Genomic DNA, 18,421 nt, shown 5'->3' with positions numbered 1-18,421 from the left:
TCATAGGCATCATTCTGACCTTTTTAGACCTTTCTCAGTTACACTCTTTTTACTACTGTCCTCTGCACATACACACATAGACACATAAGCCTTCATGTGCACATGTATATATACACACAACACCACACTTACATACACATAAAAAGTTAAGTGGAAAGAGACTGTTGAGAGGGAATGTTGACAGGAAAAGGTAATGCAGAAGTGAATATGATCAGTGTGCATTATATATGCGAATGAAAATGTGATAACCAACCCCGTTGTGTGCTTTATAAGTGAATGTGTGCTTATACATTAGTTAATTGTTAGAGGACCAATACAGTAGTAAACACAGTTCTTACTAGACTTAGAGTTTGTGGTTTTTGTTTTTATGGATATAGATGTTTTATAGATGTCTGTGTACCATCTGCTCTGTACCTATCAGAAGAAGATATCAGATCTCCTAGAACCAGAGTTATGGATGATTTTTGAGCCACTGTGTAGGTGATGGGAACTGAACTCCAGTCCTCTTTAAGAGTAACCAGTGCTCCTAACTTTGAACCATCTTTCCAGCCCCAGAATCTAATCTTAGACTTTTTACTGTTTTATTCCACCTGTTTATAACCATCAGTTTTGTAAGGAACTTTTTATTCTTAAACAAGTTCAGTTTTTCTTTTTGTGTTAAAAGATTTCCCCCTTAAGTACCCATCACGTGGCTGTTGACACCAGTAATATAGATGAATTTATCTTTGGTGAAGTAAAGACATTTGAAGTGTCACATGGGTGTGGAGAATGTCACTAAAGCCTTTAAGCCTGTATCTGTCCTGGAGCCCTAGGCGTCAGTAAGGCATTACAAACATCAGTAACCCTGACCACTAAGTATCTTGTAATGGTTCCAGATCAGGCTGCTCACACTGGACACCGCCCTGCATTTGCTTGTGGGTTTTTAGTTTTCAAAAGACGGTGTGGATGGCTAAGGCTCAGAGGTAGTGCCAGAGTAGTTCATTCTCCATTATATCTTCTTCTGGTTCAGTTGTTCTTAAACTTTTGAGGTCATGGTCTTTTCTGACCACCTAGTTAAATCTGCAGAGGCACACAGAATCAAACACACCATTTCAGGGGACCTAGGGACCCTTTGAGGTCCTCCTCCATCTTAGTCAGTTTAGTTGCTATCTTAAACCAAATATGTCACTCACTGTGCTGCTTGGTTCCCTGGGTCACCATTTTAGTTTCCTTCTAAATACACAGGAAACAGGCCAAGGCTCGGTGCATAGCTGCTGCTAAAACCCATTGTGTCCCCTACCAATGCACACTTCCTTTTGGAAACAGTGGTACATAAGTGTAGATCTGAGAAGTTCTGCCCAAGAATAGAAAAGGCTGTTAGAAGCATTAGTAAATATCTGCATGTTCAACACTGAGCTCTCTCTGCCCAGTTAAAGAAGTTTCTTCAGGTTATGAGCAGTTTGTAACAGGACCGTACCTTGTTATTTAATGAAAGAATGAAGCCCATGTCTCCATACTTTGATACTCAAAGATGAATCTCTCAAGAGGTTTGGACACTCGGAGTTGACAGTCTAGATTTGGGGTTTTACTGGGCTGCTCTCTTTGGGTGTTCTTTCTTTACTGGGGAGTAGACCAGACCAGTGGCGCCAAAAGGAGGGATGAGAGAGACATCTTCACAAAGTGTGTGGTGTGGCCTGGTGCTTTTTCAGGACAGTCAGTCACAAGATGAAAACATCTTTAGACTCTCCAGCCTCTCAGTTCTTGTACCTTTGTTTCTAGTCAAATCCTAATATTACGGTTAAATAAGGATCAGGATAAACAAATAGGCCGAATAGATGTTTATTCAGGGAGAAATAACTTACAACCTAGACAGATGAACACCAGGGAATTCCACCTGATCCTCTCCTGTCCGAGTCACGCCAGCAAGAGAGCTTTTCCCGGCTCCCTCTCCGACCTCCTTCCACAGGTCACTTCCGCCCATGGCTCCACCCCCCAATAGGCCTGGTCAGTGCCGCAGGAGGACTATCTCACTACATCCTAATTTATGCAGAAAAGCAGAATCTTCTTAAGTGCTCTGAAAATAATCATAGTTTAAATCATGCTAGGTAAAAAATAAACGCCAACATCATAAAGAAATCACTGTCATGCCAGTGGGGTTCACAGTTCACACACAGATACTCACAAGAGTTAACTGAAGGGATAGGTCAGGACTGGCCATTTCATAGGAACCTGGCTCGAGGCTTGCTCAGGAATTGGAAATAGACATATTTCTAACCCAGTGTTCCTTCTGGTTCCTCCAACGCTTGCTACATAGGTAAATCACCTTGCCTCTGTCTTCCCATAACATGTGATTGTCTCCTACACTTACCAGTTATTCTGAGAATGAGTTAGTTACTCGGTTCAGATGTGATTCCCAGGCAAGCAGGAGGAGTATTCCCTAGAAACTTGCTGGAAATGCAAATTCTCAGGCCCTACATTGGAACAAATCAGAAACTATGGAAATGAGCACAGCAGCACACTTGAGAGGGGAACATTGGAAACAGGAAGCCTTTCCTGTGATTGGCAGGGAAACTTCGGTAAGGATGGATATGATGTGAGGCCAGTCAGTCATGATAGAGTTGTTGCTCACTCCAGAGTTGCAGAGCCACCAATGTGAGCGAACTTTCTGCTGGACTAGACCCAGCAAGAGAAGCATTTACTCTTCTACCGTTGCTTCTTAGAGGTAATTGTCCTTTGTAAGCTGTTAATTAGAGCTTTTTTTTTTTGTCTTTCAGCCCATGGACCAAGCTTCTCTCAAAAACAGCGATGTTCTGGTTCTCACTGGACTCACACAGATCCCCACTGCCAACCCCGACGGCATGGTGGGCGAGTTCTGCAGCAACCTTGGTAAGGGCCTTCTCAAGGCTGAACTTGTGTTCTGCATGCTAGGTTTATCCCTCATCTGAGTAGCCCTCCAGTCCTGCCCTCTGCGATCCCTCTGAAACCTCCCTGCTCTCCTTGTCTTCCACCCCTTAGGTTCCTCCTCCAAATGTACTATGTCCACAGGAGACCACCTTAGGGAATGTAAATCTGAATGTGTGCTAAGAGTTGTACAGCCATACACCAGAATTGTTAGAAGGTCCTAGAAAGGTGATCAGCATTCTTTCACAGACCATATTGGTTAACCTCTTACTATGGGTATGGCAGAAGCATGCTTGCAGGAAACGGCAGAAGGGTTACATCCCCTTACTCTGCTTTGCACATCCTAGCACAGAAATGACCCACATTTGAAATTCACACCAGTGAAAAGATGGGTGCATAGAATTGTTCTCACTAAGACTTGGTTGCCTTTATTTTTTCCTCTTTGGGGAAAAGACTAAATTGGGAGCCTTCAGGATGTTTTCTGCTTGGAAAAACATTGATTTTTCCTTTACGTAAAATTGTCAGTGAAGTCTTGCAAATCCCATCCTTGTTTTAGGAAAATAGGCTGGCTCCTGTCTTTGTACGTGCAGGCTATGATGACAAAGTATCATCGTTGGTGTATAAACTGACATGACCACCTCACGGTATGGTCAAGGGAGTGGTTTTTAATGTAGATAGGAGAGAAAGAACATCGAGAAGTATCTGGAAGAATCTACAGGAGAGAGAAAAAAGTAAAGTGAACATGGCCGGCAGACTGGTTATAGCCAGAACTCTTGGGGGTTGGGAGAGGGTAGCAGAGGACAGAGAATAGAGAGACTTTTGTGAGAGAAACAGAGGAGAAAAGGGAAGCCATGAGCTGGAGGGAGTTTAAGGGAGGAGAGGAGGTGAGAAGGGCTAGGTAGACTAGCATGGACTTTGAAATGTGTGACAGGTACTTGTGATACTGAGGGAGCCTGGAGACTAGCGTGTGCTTTGATGTGCTGATAGGCACCACAGTAGCTATGTGTCCCTTCTGCCAGAAGTAAAGGAAATGACTGGATTTGGCAGATGGAAACCAGTTTCACAACCACCAGAAATCCTCCTATTGTCCAGGTTGAGCTTATTTCTGGATATTCAGACTGCCTTTTGGAGTTTGAGGACTTGGAGTTTCCTTTGGATCTAACAGTTGGGTGGCTTAGGCAGTGAGCATCTGTCTCACAGTCCTGAGACTGGAAACTCTTGAGACCCAGACCACCACACTTTTCCTGCATTCTCACATAGAGCAAAGGAAAGCAAGCCTCTCAGTTCCTCTTCATACAGAGGCACTACTCTCACCGTGGGGTCTCTGCATCCATGAGCTCATCCAAATGTAATTAACTTCCTTCTCAAGTCCCTACTGAACATCATCATATTGGCTGTCTGGCTGCCACATATAAACTCTGCAGGGCAAGAGGCACAAACATTAAGTCTGAGATAGCTCCAAGAGGGGTTAAGGGGATGACCTTCACCTCCCAGCAACTTTAAGTGGTATTACTCTGGCTCCAGAAGGCACTGTCCTTTGAAATCTCCTGAGCCTTGCTACTAATGCTGTTTTTATTCTTTGCCATGTAAAGCCGAAGGTAATTTATTCTTGCTGTGGAAAAGCTGTTGCGCTGGTCTCTGAGAGCTTCGAGTTTTGTGTATTTGTTAATAATCTAGAACCACAGACTCAAGGAACTTTAGATTTGGGGAAAATCCAGCATCGAATGCACTGTGTCAGATGGGGGTCCACTAACCACTCTCCTCAAGATCATCGAGGTCAGCTAATAAAAATGCAAACTTGAAGGTCCTTTCACAGATCCACTCGGCTGGGGAGAAGAGGACCTGGGAGAAAAGCTGTGTATTCAGCATGTCCCCTAGGTGACTTTTATACAAACTAAAGCTTGAAAAGCACTGGCTCCATCATTCTCCTCATGTACTAATGAGGAAACTGAGGCCAAGCCAGGTTGAGGCGGGCAGCAGACTATCCAGTCTCTCTGAAGTGTTTCCTTTGTCCTGTGTTCTAATGGCAGCAATTCACAGCCTCCAGGAGACCTGTCTGTCACAGCAGGAATGGGCAGGGCTCATGACTTCAGATCCCACACCCAAAGCCACCTGCTTCCATTGTTTTATAAATGAAACAGAAGCAGACTTGACTTTACAGATTTTCAGCTACTCAACACTTTTAACACATTACAACCCACAAATTGTGATTAATTCTACATTCCATAACTGGTTTTCGGTGTTTAATAGGTAGTTTCTTACAGACAAATACTAGTGAGAGAAAGTGCAATGAAAAGAACTTAAATGGAAAAACAGTTTATTTCCTTCTGGATCACTCAGCCATGGTAAGAGACTGAGCAAAGATGTCCTGCAAATCTTAAATAGGATTTAAAGAGAAGGGACTGGTTGAAGCTTGGGTTCAATGGAGTCATTAAAACCCACACCATCTTCCCAGAGACGGTGATGAGAACATCAGCCTTCAGGCCTGTGTTGCCCTGGTGTATGCTCCTCTGCAGAAGAAATGGATGCTTGTGAAAGCATTGAGTCGTAAGAGGAGGCTGTGGCAGGAAGGTTGTGGGGGGACATATAGAGAATAGTGGAGTTATGTGTGGAGGGAAGGGAAGCCTGTGATTGGAGGAAGTTTAGAGTAGGTAGGAGGTAGGAAGGACCGGACTCTACTAGGATGGACTTGAAATGTATAATAGGTACTGGTGATACTGCAGGAGGCTGTATCACCATAGGCATAGGTAGCCATATGTCCCTTCTGCCAGAGTTAAGGGAAATAAAGGACTCCTTTAGATTGATGGAAAGTGGTTTTGTGAGTTCTTGAGGGATAGTCTGCTGGCTTTTATCTAACAGCCAAAAATCCTCCTATAGTCCAGGTGAAGCTCGCCTCTGGACGTTTGGACTGCCCTTTGGAGTTGGGAGAATTGAAGTTTCCTTTTAATCTGACAAAAGCTACAGAGCAAGATCCTGTCTCAAAAATAAACAAAATCAGATGTGAGAAAGCAGAAGAAATGTAATTGCTGTTTTAAAAGCTGCATTTGCCCTTCTTAACACTGTCCTTTGGGTGCCATCTTCTCTTTCCTCAACTTTTTCCCAGCTCTGACAGTTCGGAATGGAGGAAATGTGTTGGTTCCCTGCTACCCTTCTGGAGTGATCTATGACCTCCTGGAGTGCTTGTATCAATACATCGACTCCGCTGGCCTCTCCAACATCCCCTTCTACTTCATCTCCCCAGTGGCCAACAGTTCCCTTGAATTTTCCCAGATTTTCGCTGAGTGGTATGTCAGTGTCCTTCTCAATTTCTGCTTCAGTACATTCAGTTAGAAGGGTGAAAATGAGTCTCTATGTGTGTCTGTCTGTCTGTGTGTCTGGTCTATCTGATCAAAAGATTGAACTACTGAAAGTAAAATCCCACATACCTCAAGAATTTAGAAGCATAGTTACCAAGGAGAGGATTAAAGAGTCTTGTCTGTTCTCAAAAAAAAAAAAAAAGGGAGAGGAAAGAAAGAAAGGAAAAATCATTGCTTACTTTCCTACCTACTAAAAAGAGAAGTTAGTTCCATTCTAAAAGGTCTTCACCCCCAAGTTCACCTTGTTGTAATTGACTATATCTAGTAAGAAAAGCTAGAGTTTTATTTCCATAGCCTGTTTTTCTTTTCTCTCTTTGGTTTTTTGAGACAGGATTTCTCTGGATTACTTTGGAGCTTGTCCTGGATCTCGCTCTGTAGACCAGGCTGGCCTCAAACTCACAGAGATCCACCTGCCTCTGCTTCCCAAGTGCTAGGATTAAAGGTATTCACCACCACTACTACTGGCTGAAAACAGAATTTTACATTACTCTGTCCTAGTGTATCCCAGCGGTATGACCCTTGCTCCCACCCATGACTTTGGTATGGGGATTTTCTTCCCACTAAATTGTGGTTTCTCCCTGAATTGACACTGCTCATCTTGGTGGGTAGGACTATACTTTGTTGTTGGTCCTCACTGATTTTTATCCTTTACACACAGGTATCTTTCCCACATAGGATGCCCTAAACTTTATTTGTAGATTGAATCAGGATGCTGGAAATTTGTTTTCATCCAGATCCCCAGTAAAAATATTGCAACACACTCCTGGGCGCAGCCCTGAAGGCACAGTAGACAATGCACCCACCTCACCAGGTATGTGGCTGCAAGTATGGCTGTCACCCAGAGTACACAAGGGTGAGAGTACTGTAGGGTCTTTCTGTGATTTTGTTTTATAGGTGTTTGTTAGCTTGTATGTGGGTAATCCATGTTTACTGTACAAAAACAAAAACAACAACAACAACAAAAAAAAAACATAGAGACCATGAGCCAACACCACCACTGTCAGGATAAACCCACTGTTAGCATGAGACCTAGTTAACAGTTTTGAGACAACACCTTGCCAAGTGTGACCATTTAGTCTAAATTCTGATTTTGTTTTCCTAAAGGGTTCTAGCTCAGTAGTGCAGTGCTTGTGTAGCAGAAAACATTTAATTATATTAAACCATTATGAAGTCTTTGGGAAGACCACCATTTACTTGTATTCCCAGCACTCAGGAGGCTGAAGCAGGAGGATCATGGGTTCAAGGCCAGACTCAGCTATAAGTCAGACCTTATCTCAAAAAAAAAAAAAAAAAAAAAAAGTAACACAGGGCTGTAATATTGTCTCCTTTTTACATCACTCGCATCTGTATAATTTAGCTTATTATCTTGCTATTGGCTGGCAGGGCTTTTCCTTTTAGGAATAAGTCATAAATTGATACTATTTTATATATGTATGATGATAGCATTTGCCTTAGGTAAGTTACTAAAAGTGGAGTTACTGGAATAAAGGGTAGAAATATTTTTTTTTAAAGTTCATTATCTGACACTAAACTACTTGCCAGAAAGACTTTCATGTAAATTATTCCTTTTTTTTTTTTTTTGTTCATTTACTTCTTAGAGGTTTTATATCTCTTATGTATTTGAACTCTGTGTATATATTAAAGATATTAACTTTTTGTTAACATTCTCTAGCCATTTTTCTCATTTTGATATTTTTTAAATTTTATCTTGATTTGTTTTTCTGGTTAATTAACTTTGTACTTTAGAATAATTTTAGATTTACAGAAAAGTGTAATAATACAAAGTTCCCGTACACCTTTCATCTGATTTCCCTTGATGTTAATGTCACTTGTGACCAAACATATTTATCAAAACTAAAATGTCAGGGTGACTAGAGACATGTTTCAGAGGTTGAGAGCATGGATACTCTTTCAGAGGACCTGAGTTCAAGTCCCAGGACCCACATGGCAGCTCCCAAGTATCTGAAGCTCCAGTCCCAAGGGTAGATCCTATCTTTAGCCAGTGCGGACACTGCACACATGTGGTACACACACATACATGTATACAACACACACACACACACAAAATAAAAATAAATAAACCTTCAAAAAAGAGAGAGAATTTAAGAACTAAGTAATACTAGGGCGAGGGAATGATGGCATAGGCTTCTACTCACAGCATTTAGGAGCCTGGAGGAAGGAAAATTCATAGATCAAAGCTAGCCTCAGCTGCATAGTGAGTTTGAAGCCAGCCTCAGCAGCATGAAACACTACCAGACCAGAGATCTGGGAGCCAGAGCTGCCATTCCAGCTTGGGATGTGCTTGAGTGGCAGGAGCCACAGAATGAGTGTGCTTGCTTAGGGAAAGGAGTAACATCCAAAAAGCAGCTGGTAAAAGATGGAAGACTAGCTGCCCAAGGGTTCTGCGGGAAACATTAGGAAGAAAGGGAGAAGGAATGGTGTAAAGAGGAGTGAGATTAGGCATATGGTCTTTCCTGAGTGACTTAGGAATTGTGGGAAGCTCTCCCAGCATTAGGTCACCGCCCTCCCTCCTACCAGCTGCCAGTCTTGTCCTGAGCTATATGTGGGAGTCCTCTAGGCAGCTGGTAACCATCTGAAAGCCACAAGGTACTGGGATTTTGAAAATGTCACCATTCCAGTGTGGCCTGAAGCCCAAAGGTAGCTGCTCTCAGTCAGGGTCAAAGTCCCCACTTGCTTTAGGCACCTTGTTTCACTTTGCTAGCCCCCTTGGTGTAGCCTGCCTGCAAAGCACTTTCTCCCCGATGGGAACGAAGTTGCTGTCTAGAGATGAAGCCTGGAGTAACGCAGCAAGAGATTGTGGTGGAACCAAGTTAGGCCTGGTCATCCCAAGCCAGAACCACCATCCATTCACTGGGTCTTGCCGCTTCCCCTCTTTCTTGCTTGGAATGAGGACAACCTCAGACCCAACTGCTTCCTTGTGTCTGTTGGAAGCCACTCTGTAGTTCCTGATTGCAGGGCCTTCTGCTGTAGCCTGCAAAAGTCCCTGCTCCCTAATAGCCCAGTGTCTACCCCAGCTCCAGACTTAAGGGTACATTTTGCTTGCTTGGTTGTTAGGTTTGCTTTCTTTTTAGAGGATAGAGTGGAAGGGAAGGTCCCAGGGACTTCCTGTGCCACAGTGCCCTCAGAAGTGTATAAATCTGACACCTGTACCCCTTGTTTTTACAGTATTCTCACGGGGTTCTTAAAATAGGTTCCTAAACCATATAGTGTGGTGTGCATGCTTGTGTGTGTGCTTGCATTGACCAACCTGGTCACTACCCGTTGACTGGTCAGTTAAAAGGGTTTTTTTGTTTTGTATTGTTTTGTTTGTCAAATTGCAGTTTTCCAGGCTTCTCTGTTTTTGTTTTGAGCCAGAATCTTTACTCTGTAACCCACTCTGGCCTCAAACTCAAATCCTTGTCTTAGTTCCCTTACAGCTGGCTGAGCGGTGCTTCTGTAATGGAATAGGGCATGTGCGTCAGCAAAAAGCCTTGTCTCAGAAAAGGCAGGCGCTCTTCTCCCAGACACTGCCGAATGTAACGCGGTGTCTCAGGCTGGGTCCTGGGACAGGAAAAGGACCCTGAGTGGGAGATAGCCAAACCCAAATCGAGTCTGGGCCATGGTACAGGGGCAGAGTTCTTGTCTATCATGCACAAAGCAAAAATCAAAACAGTTACAATGATGATATCCAAAACCTGAGTGTCTAATACACTTACCTGGGCATAGCAGTGTCACACCAGCCCTTGTGAGTTCCAGGCCATCTGGACCACATAGGAGCTGGGTACAAAGAATGTTTCACAATCGTGTAAATTGTTAACACTGAGAACATGAAAACTACTCTCCAACTTGTTTATAAATCAAAGATTACTCCAAACAAGTAGTCTATTTCTTTAGAAAAACTGCTTGCAAGAGACAGTGTCCTGAATGAGCTGTAGGCCTGGCTTTTACTCACTTGAGTCAGTGCCAGGAAGCTTTAAAACAGTGGTTCTCAACCTTCCTAAAACAGTTCTTCAAGTTTTGTTATCCCCCGACCATAAAATTATTTTGTTGCTGATTCATAACTGTAATTTTGCTAGTGTTATGAACAATAATGTAAACTTCTATGTTTTCCAATGGTTTTAGGCAAGCCCTATGAAAAAAACCACTGCTTTAGCTGGGCGTTGGTAGTACACGCCTTTGATCCCAACACTCAGGAGTCAGGAGGCAGAGGCAGGAGGATCTCTGTGAGTTCGAGTCCAGCCTGGTCTACAGAGCGAGTTCCAAAGCTACACAGAGAAACCCTAGGGGAGGGAGGGTAGAAAAGAAAAAAAAAAAAATCCCTACTTTAAAAGAATGTGTGTATTTCCTGTTTGTGCTGCTGCCACTAGGTGGCAGTAAATGCCAGTGCACTGCTTAATGCCTTGCTGTGTCTTCCTCTTTAAAGGCTTTGTCACAACAAACAGAGTAAAGTGTATCTCCCAGAACCGCCTTTCCCGCATGCAGAGGTAAGAAAACAAAACCAGTGAACCAAGACACAAAAGAAATGTGGATGGTGATATGATGGGATTAGAGACAGGTAGATCTCTGAGGTCCAAGCCAGCCAGGGCTCACAATAGGATGCTGTTTTAAAAACAGACAGATTTTTAAAGAAGATAAGTACTCCAGCTCACAATTCATTTTCCTCCTCTAATTAATACATCGTATTACAAACTCTGGACATTTCACAGCCCACTTCTGCTATAGTCTCTGCAAGGGACTTTTATTTTAATATCTACTCCCCACTTTTTTAGGAGCAAATCTGTTATCAAAATGTTCTTTCTAGTCATGGCGATCACACATATAATATTTCTTTAATGTTTAAACTATTTGTATATGTGTTCATGTGTGTGCACCAGTTAATTGCCCACGCACCTTGTTTTGAGACAGGTTCTCTAACTGAACCTGGAACTTATTAATTCAGCCAGGCTGGCTGGCCTTCAAGCCTCCTGACTTCACCTCCCCAGCACTGGTCACAGAGGCACACCAGCTTTTTATCCAAACTCAGGTCCTTGTGCTTGTATTGCAAGCACTTTAGCAACTGAGTATTCCTGGTTCACATGGAAAGTTGCAGTAGTGAAGATAACATTGCAGTCAGCAAGATGGGACGTCCCTTCCGCACAAACCCAATGGTGTTTCCATGCCACTGTTTGACTTCTGCCATTTGCTCACCGGGTGGCATCTCATGCACATTTCTATGTGTGACTCATGTTGGTATTACTGTTATTGCTGCTTAATCATCTGTACCGGATCACAAGCACACTACAGTGAATTCAGACAGTTCTCCTACTTTATGTTAAAGAATTCTCAGCTGATATCACCACTTCAGAAACAGCAATAAGCACACTTGGAACCTTTGTTCCTGTATACCATATGTCACATAAGAATATTGTCAAAAAAAAAAAAAAAAAAAAAAAACACGGGAACTCTGGGCGATCACCCTACTCCACACTCAGAGGCCTGTGCAGACTCAAGTGGACTTTGTGACAGCCGCTGCCTCCACACTGTCCTTTCCAGAATGCCATCACCTTCTTCTCGTAACTTGTTCAGCACTGAATTAACTGTTCATTCATTTACTCACTGATGGACATTTTAGTTGTTTTCAAGTTTTGGCAATTATGAGTGAATGCTGTGCAGATGTGTATGGGCAGGGTTCTGTTCAACACCAAAGGAGCGTGAGACTGGGTCCTCTGGTGAGTGTGTATACATTCACTTAACAACAGCAACAATGCCTTCCACCGTGGCTATACCATTTCTCATCCCACCAGCAAGGAGGGAGGATGCCTCTGTACCACACCCTCACCATCCAGATACGGTGGGTCTAGCCCCTGGCTATTGCACTGGATAAGCAGTGTCTGCTGCTCTGACTGTATTTCCCTGATGGTTCCTGGTGTTAACACCTCCAGATGCTCACTTGCATCCTCTCTGGGGAGTTACCTTCACAGACCTTTGGCATAAGCCAGCTGGTTCAGTTTTGACAGCAGTCCTCAGGCAGGTGTGGCTTCAGCAATATATCTTTCCTAGTCTGTTTTTTTTTTTTTTTTTTTTTTTTAATCGTCCTCAATTGTATTTTTCGGTCATTTCTTCAGCTGACAGCTCTTGGGTTTTTTTTTAATGTGTTTTAGCTCATTCAGACCAATAAGCTGAAGCACTACCCCAGCATCCATGGAGACTTCAGCAATGACTTCAGACAGCCATGTGTGGTGTTCACTGGGCATCCTTCCCTCCGGTTCGGGGATGTTGTCCACTTCATGGAGCTCTGGGGAAGTCTAGTCTCAACACTGTCATATTTACAGGTAAATTTTAAGAGTAAACAGGTTCCTATATGTAATCTCAGCACCAGAGAGGCTGAGGCAAGGGGACCTAATTCCAGGGCCGCCTGTCTCCAAAAGTAAAATACACAGGCGTAAAATAGATATGAAGGAATAAGAGTAAAGCATTGTCGGTAACTGTGTGTCAAACACTTTTGTTTCTGTTCCTTTCCATCCTTTTTTCCAATGCTAAAAATCTGCTGAGCTGCTCTCTGATAGGGTTTGTAAGATGTTGAGAGCCTCAATGATTCCAGTAGCTGGACTGGTTTTGCCATTTGGTAGTTGTTTACTTAGCTGGATCTGGGGTCTTTGACTCTGGTCTGCTCTAACTTACTGCCACTCTTCCGGAAACAGACCCCTCAGGAGCATAGCCTTTAGTGAGATGAGGCTATTCAGAGGTGACAGGGATCTCCTTATTTTATCAGCATAAGGCCCTCACACTGCCTTGAAGTTTAGAAATCTTACAAGCTATGAAGTCAGAATCTTGAAAGATTGTTGTACCTTCAGCCATGCCCATCTGTATTAGTCAGGGTGCTCTAGAATAACAGAACTTATAGAATGAATTCATTCATTAATATATATGATGGAATTTATTAAAATGACTTACAGGCTGCAGTCCTGCTAATCCAACAATGGCTGGCTGTGAACAGAAAGTCCAAGAATCTAATCACTTAGTCCACAAGGCTGGACGTCTCAGCTGGTCTTCAGTGTACACTGGGTTCCCAAAGAAGTAGACTCCAATGCCAGTGAGGGAATGGATGTGCTAGCAAAGTGAGGGCAAGCAGGCAAAGAGCAAAGGCTTCCTCCTCTATGTCGTTATTTAGACTCCCAGCAGAGGGTGTGACCTAGATTAAACATATGTCTTCCGGACTAAAAGGTCCAGACTAGAAGTAGAGTCACCCACTTCAAACCAAGCAAAAATAATCTCTCACAGGTGTGCCCTCCATTTCAGGATTGTGGTTCATTTCCAATGGAGTCATGCTGACAGCCACAAATAGCCATCACACTATCCCTAGGCTCATTTTCCTTGCTACACATAGGATCACTGGTACCCTCTGTCTGGGTAGATGCAGGCCTTATGGAGAAGTGTATTAGCACCTCAGAGCAGCGCTGGCACTCAGTGGCTGTCAACAATGTCCTTCACGCTCTTCCTTCTTATAATTTGGTTTGTGGTTAGCAAGATGGCTGGCTGGGTAAAGGATCTGCCGAGCATGACAGTTGGTGGAAGGAGATACGTACACATTGTCCTCTGACCTCCACTCACATGCCATGGCACATGCACACACCAGAAAATAAAAATAGCCTTCTAAAAAATCATTTTTAAAACTTGGGTTTGAGGTTAGAGAGTATAATTACATCAGTAGTTATCTGGGTCAGGGCACATGAGGGCACATGCTCAGCCTCAGTTTGTAAGAACTGTTGGCAGCCCCAGACTGGGACCACCAAGAATTTGGCTGCAGTAGAGTAACTGGATTCCATACAACCATTACAGTAAGGTACACACACCAGGATGGAAGAAGCATGGGGGAAAACTTCTTAAGAGATACCAGCAGGGACAGAGTGACAGACTGATTCACAGATGTTGGGCTCATTAGTCATCTCTGTGTCCTGTGTAGAAGGCAAGAATATAGGCAGCTAGGGTGAGGGTTGCTCATGTTGGGTTTGGTGCGGTGTTATGTTCTGTGTTTGTGCTAGATATTTGAAGGTTTTCATGGATCCTGTGTGGTCCCTGAAAAGCCTTGTCTCACATTGATGTTCTGTGAAGTGTACGTCTAACAGCAAGACATGGTGGCTCGGCTGTACCGGGAGCACTCATGACCCTCAAGGACTGCTTTGCTGTCCTCAGACCACCTTTAGAACAAAATCAGAGGCTGTTGATCCACAAATCCTAAAACCTGCCTATCACCAGGATTTTGCTGAGATTGTTAAAGCACTGTAGTGAGGCAGTGGCTGTCTCTTCTGCTCTCTAATGAACCGTGGCTGATGTGACAGTAGTTACGGGGTTCCATGGGCATAGTGAGAGAGGCCAGCTGAGAAAACAAAGGCTGTGAGATGCCCAATTGCACTGGGCAGCGTGCTGACATTTGTGCTGGCTTGTTGGGCTTCAGGGGCAGGTGTGTCATTTCTGATTCCCACTCAGGTTTGGGAATGTTTCATTGACCTTTCCCACGTGTCATGCCTACTGTATAGTATCCCTTGCTGGGTGGCCATGTTACCAGAGGTCTTAGAATGAAAGCCTGGGCTCTGGCAACCCTAAAAAGCTAGGCTCAACCACCCATCCCTATTATGCCAATTAAAGAGACAAAATATGTGAAAGCAGAGAACAATTTATTCAATGTGGCCATATTATGAAGAACCAGTAAAAGGATCATTAGCACCCATAGATCCATCTTTGAGGTAGCAACATAAGATTAAAGTTTAAATAGAAATGCAGCAGTATGCCTAGTTAGCAGTCCTGGTCAACATGTGGTTCTGCCCATTGCTGACCCATCACAGCTATCTGCAAAGTGGTCTTTATATGTTGTTGGACTGTGAACTCTTCCCGGGAGCTGGGATCCTCCTCTGGCTGGTATTAGTATTTCAGCCCTTTCCTGCCCTCAGCACAGGAGTCATGGAGAAGTTTTCATTCTTTGAGTTCTGTTGCTTCAGAGGTTAGATAAGCTGAGGAGGGACTCCGTGTCTTAACAACCTGTACTTGGCCCCTTGGGTATTGTGGGCTGAGCACAATATACTGTTCTCTTGGCTCTGGTGGGCGAATGACAATCTCGGCAGGAGCCTGTTGACAGGGTCTCCTGTTTGCAGTCTGTGTTGCAGTCTGTGGGGTGAGTGACATCAGGTTGTGCTGCCCGCTTTATCTCCCACCCGGGTGTTCACTTTGAGCAGCCGGTGGGTATTCCTGTGACTTTACCAGGTCTTGTTGCAGTAAACTGTCTTACAGGGGACACAAGCTTTGGATCTAGAGCTTTAGTGCTGATTCACATGAATTAACCATCACTGTGATGCTTACCTCATGGTACCTTTTATATATACACCTTTACTCTTGTTCTTTTAGGACAGGGTCTCACTACTATGCAGCCCATGCTGCCTTAAACTAGCAGTCCCCCTGCCTCAGTCTCCAGAGTGCTGAAGTTGCCGTGTACACTACACACATGGTTCCTTTTTCTTTCCATGTGTGAGCTGGCACTTTCTTTAGAGAAAAGTTCATTTCTTTATCGTATTGCTCTCAGGTCTCACTGTCGTCTCTGTTTAGTAAGCCTTAGAGCCACACCCATGCTCTTGGATCCAAGTATCATCACAGGAGTCCACCCAGCCTCTCCTCTTCCTCCCGTGGCCCATATTCTGTGTCCCTGCTCATTCGAGAATTCCCCTACAAGACCGTCTGTGTGTTAAAGTCTCCTGTTTATACTTTCCCAGAGCCTGATTTCTCCTACCTGGAGGCCCTGGCTCCTTACCAACCACTGGCCATGAAGTGCATCTACTGCCCGATTGACACGCGACTAAATTTTATCCAGGTGTCAAAGCTGCTTAAAGAAGTGCAGGTATGTTTCCTCAGTGGGCCAGGGTCTGGATGTGGCTCTCTGTGAATCAGGTCTGCACAGCCACGATGTGAATGCTGCCAGTTGCCCTTCAAACTTCTGGAAATGATCTTAATTCTCTGAAAGGTTCCCCTCCAAAAAAAAAAAAAAAAAAATGGAAAGGGAGGGAAAGAAGGCATAAACAGGTCTATTTGATGAGGATAACTTCTGGCCACCCCCCCTCCTCCAAGTCAGTCACTCAGCTAAATCCTGAGTTGAGTTCCGTGGTAGGTTGATGGTTAGTCCTTTTTGCAGAAAAGGGAAGTAGTTGTAGTGAAGGGGAAATTTCTGCTTGTGGTAGGAGATGAGCCAAGGCATTGAGATAGCAAGTGGGGGAGGCAATTAGACTTGGCAAGGAAGACAGCTTGGACTCTGTGAGAGGAAGGGTTCTGATGCCTTGACCATGGTCTCCAGAGCTTGAGTGCCTGCTGAGGGACCTGCGCCTTCACCCGGTCATTCTCGGTAGAGTTGCTTCCTCCATCTCCTAGCTTAGCTCTTTCATCATCTTCACAGACTGTGCCATCAGGAGGAGGTGCTCATATACAAAAGGAGATTGGGCAGGGTGACAAGAGACAGGAAGCTCAAGAACCCCCAGGGAGGCAAGCAAGATTTATGCCAGTGCCCTAGCCTGTCACCTTGGGTGGACACAGAGTGCCCTGTGTGCTCATCAGCATGCAGAGGAAATGTCTAGGGACATCGTGCAACTTAAGTCCAGGTCCCTAAGCCACTTTCATACATACCACTGTGTCACATGCTGATATTAGAAATCAGAGGCTATCTTGTCCCCAGCTCCAGTGATTAACACTCTGGAGGAGACTGAGGCAGGGGACACAGAGCTGTCAGATGCTAGCCAGGTTAGGAACAACACAGGGCCCTAGCTCTAAAGACCAAGCCAGGCCCAGCCGCTGGAAACCTTTGTTCTTGAAATAATTTGAGCCTTAATCCAAACTCTTAAATCAGAGCAGGGACAGCATTAGCATCCAGCTGAGTGATGTTTATACAAATAGTTTCATCTCCAATTCACCGTCATCCTTAGATAGGCAGGCATATGTGGCCTGCCAGTTTCCACGGACCTGGGGATAGCCTAAGATATGCCAAACCCAGAACACTGGTCAAGGAATTGTAGTAGCTGATGGGACAAGTGTCACAGGAACTGAGCTTAGCATAGGGAGTAGACACACTGCTTGTCACCACCAAAGTCACTTAGAGGTAGCAGATCCTTCCTCCACCTCCTGGGTTCTCACACAGTACCCATCTCCCATCAGGAGTGCAGGCTTGAGCGAATGCACTCCAGTGGCCTGGTGGAGTGGCTTGAGTGTTCAGGATGATACAACAAGGGTCAGCAAGAGGTGGGTGCTGCACTGCACCCAGCTCCTACCCTTTCCTGTGACTTCCTTGTCCCGTTGCTCCTCAGCCCCTGCACGTGGTCTGTCCTGAGCAGTATACCCAGCCACCCCCGCCCAGGCCCACAGGATGGACCTCATGATCGACTGCCAGCCACCAGCCATGTCCTATCGGCGGGCTGAGGTCCTCGCCCTGCCCTTCAAACGACGCTATGAGAAAATTGAAATCATGCCAGAGGTGAGCTGCTGTCCTTTCGCCCTTAAACTCGAGTTTCCGCCAGAGCGCCCTCTGGGACAGGGCCAGTCTGTCAGAAATGAAGCAAAGAACACAGACCCTCAGGCACGTGACCGCTCCTTCCCTTAGCCTTCAGTGGTGTGTGGCCCTGCAGGCAGCACCTGGGTCTCCAGCATGGAGGATGCTAGTGCCCTCTGAGGGTTTCCCATCCTTCCTGGAACTCATGTCTGAGAAAGGAGAAATGTAAACTTATTTGTGTCTACTTCAGCATCATTTAAGGGTTCTATCTGGACAGGAATGCCTTACATTCTAGTCAGGGCTGTCTTGGGTTTTATCACACGGAAATGGAAAAGGTACAGTTGTGTGGTGCTGTGCTTAGTGACGGCTAGGGACGACAGCAAGGAAGAGGAGGGGCCTCCAGCACTTGGGTTTCTCAGTGCCTCTGCAGAGACCTTTGAATATCTTTGGCATAAGTGGCTTTCCCTGGGGGAAAGTTCCAGAAAACAGTTTAACTGGCCAGGCAGTAAAGTGGTTCTCCGACTTTCTCTCTGAGAATTGCCAGTGCTCTGCTCCCCTCCCCCTGCAGCTCCTCCGCCTCTGTCCTTTCAGCTTCTAAGCGTGCTTTCTCCAGGTTCAGATTCATGTGGGGGTCAAGGTTGTCATGGCAACAGTCACAAGTGTCATTTAACCACAGGAAGACGAAAGG

At 44.8% G+C, this 18,421-nt stretch overlaps 1 protein-coding gene across 1 annotated transcript in view; it reads left to right on the top strand.

The window, feature by feature from the left end:
- Ints9 (integrator complex subunit 9) overlaps positions 1-18,421 on the top strand; it is an 84,830-nt gene that overhangs the window by 62,791 nt on the left and 3,618 nt on the right. Inside the window, 8 exon segments of the mRNA XM_051195510.1 lie at positions 2,754-2,865; positions 5,984-6,164; positions 10,660-10,720; positions 12,377-12,515; positions 12,518-12,547; positions 15,977-16,101; positions 17,552-17,594; positions 17,597-17,718. Coding sequence (XP_051051467.1) covers positions 2,754-2,865; positions 5,984-6,164; positions 10,660-10,720; positions 12,377-12,515; positions 12,518-12,547; positions 15,977-16,101; positions 17,552-17,594; positions 17,597-17,718 — 813 coding nt within the window.

The sequence above is a fragment of the Phodopus roborovskii genome, unplaced genomic scaffold (genome assembly GCF_943737965.1).
Source record: "Phodopus roborovskii unplaced genomic scaffold, PHOROB, whole genome shotgun sequence".
Taxonomy (NCBI): domain Eukaryota; kingdom Metazoa; phylum Chordata; class Mammalia; order Rodentia; family Cricetidae; genus Phodopus; species Phodopus roborovskii.
The sequence above is the reverse complement of the archived record's forward strand: the minus strand, read 5'-3'. Positions and strand labels throughout refer to the sequence as shown.